The sequence below is a fragment of the Otolemur garnettii genome, unplaced genomic scaffold (genome assembly GCF_000181295.1).
Source record: "Otolemur garnettii isolate 467f Iridium unplaced genomic scaffold, OtoGar3 scaffold00050, whole genome shotgun sequence".
Taxonomy (NCBI): Eukaryota; Metazoa; Chordata; class Mammalia; order Primates; family Galagidae; genus Otolemur; species Otolemur garnettii.
The window spans coordinates 7,690,795-7,692,409 of NW_003852445.1; the positions used below are offsets into that span (position 1 = coordinate 7,690,795).

General features: G+C 46.7%; 1 protein-coding gene across 1 annotated transcript in view; it reads left to right on the forward strand.

Annotated features, from left to right (window-relative positions):
- The window catches only part of VPS18 (VPS18, CORVET/HOPS core subunit), an 11,893-nt gene that overhangs the window by 2,077 nt on the left and 8,201 nt on the right, over nt 1–1,615 (forward strand). The window contains exon 2 of the mRNA XM_003791731.1: nt 155–296. Coding sequence (XP_003791779.1) covers nt 155–296 — 142 coding nt within the window. The remainder of the gene's footprint in view (nt 1–154; nt 297–1,615) is intronic.

The following is a 1,615-nucleotide window of genomic DNA, read 5'->3' on the forward strand; positions in this document are numbered from 1 at the left end:
CGGGTCCGGGCTGGGGATTCGAACCCGCCACCTTAGGTGTATGTGGCTGGCGCCTTAGCCGGTTGAGCTATAGGCGCCGAGCCTTGGCCCCCTATTTAAAAAGTTTGAGAACCGCTGGTCCATACCTAATCTTAGCTTCCCTCTTCACCCATAGGGTATGTGAATGCCCAGCTGGAGAAAGAGGTACCCATCTTCACCAAGCAGCGCATTGACTTCACCCCTTCAGAGAGGATCACCAGTCTTGTTGTCTCCAGCAATCAGTTGTGCATGAGTCTGGGCAAGGACACACTGCTCCGGTAATCAAGGGCCGAAAATGTTTTAAGAGTAGGGACTGTTGGGGACTATTAACTGACTAGGACCGTCCTTCCATTCTGGGCAAGGGAAGCAGTAGATTTGGAATTTTCAGGAAATATCCTGTTTCTTTCCAAAGAGAACCAATCTAGTGAAGTACTTAAGAATCAGATGGGTGAGCATGGGTGGCTCACACCTGTACTCCAGCACTCTGGGAGGCTGAGGTGGGTGGATTGCTTGAGCTCAGGAATTCAAGACCAGCCTGAGCCAGGGTGAGACCCCCCTCTCTAAAAATAGCTGGCGTTGTGGCAGGTGCCTGTAGTTCCAGCAGCTCAGGAGGCTGAGGCAAGAGAATCACTTGAGCCCAAGAGTTTGAGGTTGCTGTGAGCTATGATGCCACGGTACTCAAAGTCCCAGGGAGACTGAGTGAGACTGTCTCAAAAAAAAAAAAAAAAAAAATCAGACAGACCTGGATTCAGATCCCAGCTGTAGCACTTATCAGCTATGGAATCTTGACCAAGTCACTTAATCTCTTTAAACATGTTCCTTCATCCATTAAAGGTAGTACAGCCCACAGGTTAGTCACATAGATTACTGGATATGTCTACAGTCCTGAAACATATCCACTATGAATGGAAATAATATATGACAAAGATGTCAGCAAAATTGTTTATCTATCTGGATTAACCATCAGGACTAAAACAGAGCTAGACCTCTGCCTCACAAAGATGATTCTAGATGGAGCAGTTATTTAAATATGAAAAATAATGAGCATATTAGAAGAACATTTAATAAATTTCTGTGTTCTTGGGCTAAAAGGAGCCTTTGTTATTCAAATTAGAATATCTAGAAACCACAAAGAAAAAGATATCTATTTAAGCCAGGTGCAGTGGAGCATGCCTGTAGTCCCAACTACTCAATAAGCTGGGCTTGAGCCCAGGAGCTTGAGGGTGTAGTGCACTATGCTAGCACCTGTGAATAGTTGCTACACTCCAGCTTGAGCAACATAACGAGACGTCATCTCTAAAAAGAGGAAAGAAAAAGATATGTGGGCTTGGCACCTGTGGTTCAAGTGGCTAAGGCGCCAGCCACGTATTCCTAAGGCAGGTTTGAATCCAGCCCAGGCCCGCCAAACAACAATGACAGCTGCAACCAAAAAATAGCCAGGCATTGTGGCGGGCGCCTGAGGTCCCAGCTACTTGGGAAGCTGAGGCAGGAGACTCGCTTGAGCCCAGGAGCTGGAGGTTGCTCTTGAGCTGTGAAGCCACAGCACTCTACCCAGGGGACCAGCTTGAGGCTCTATCTCAAAAAAAAAAAGAAGAAA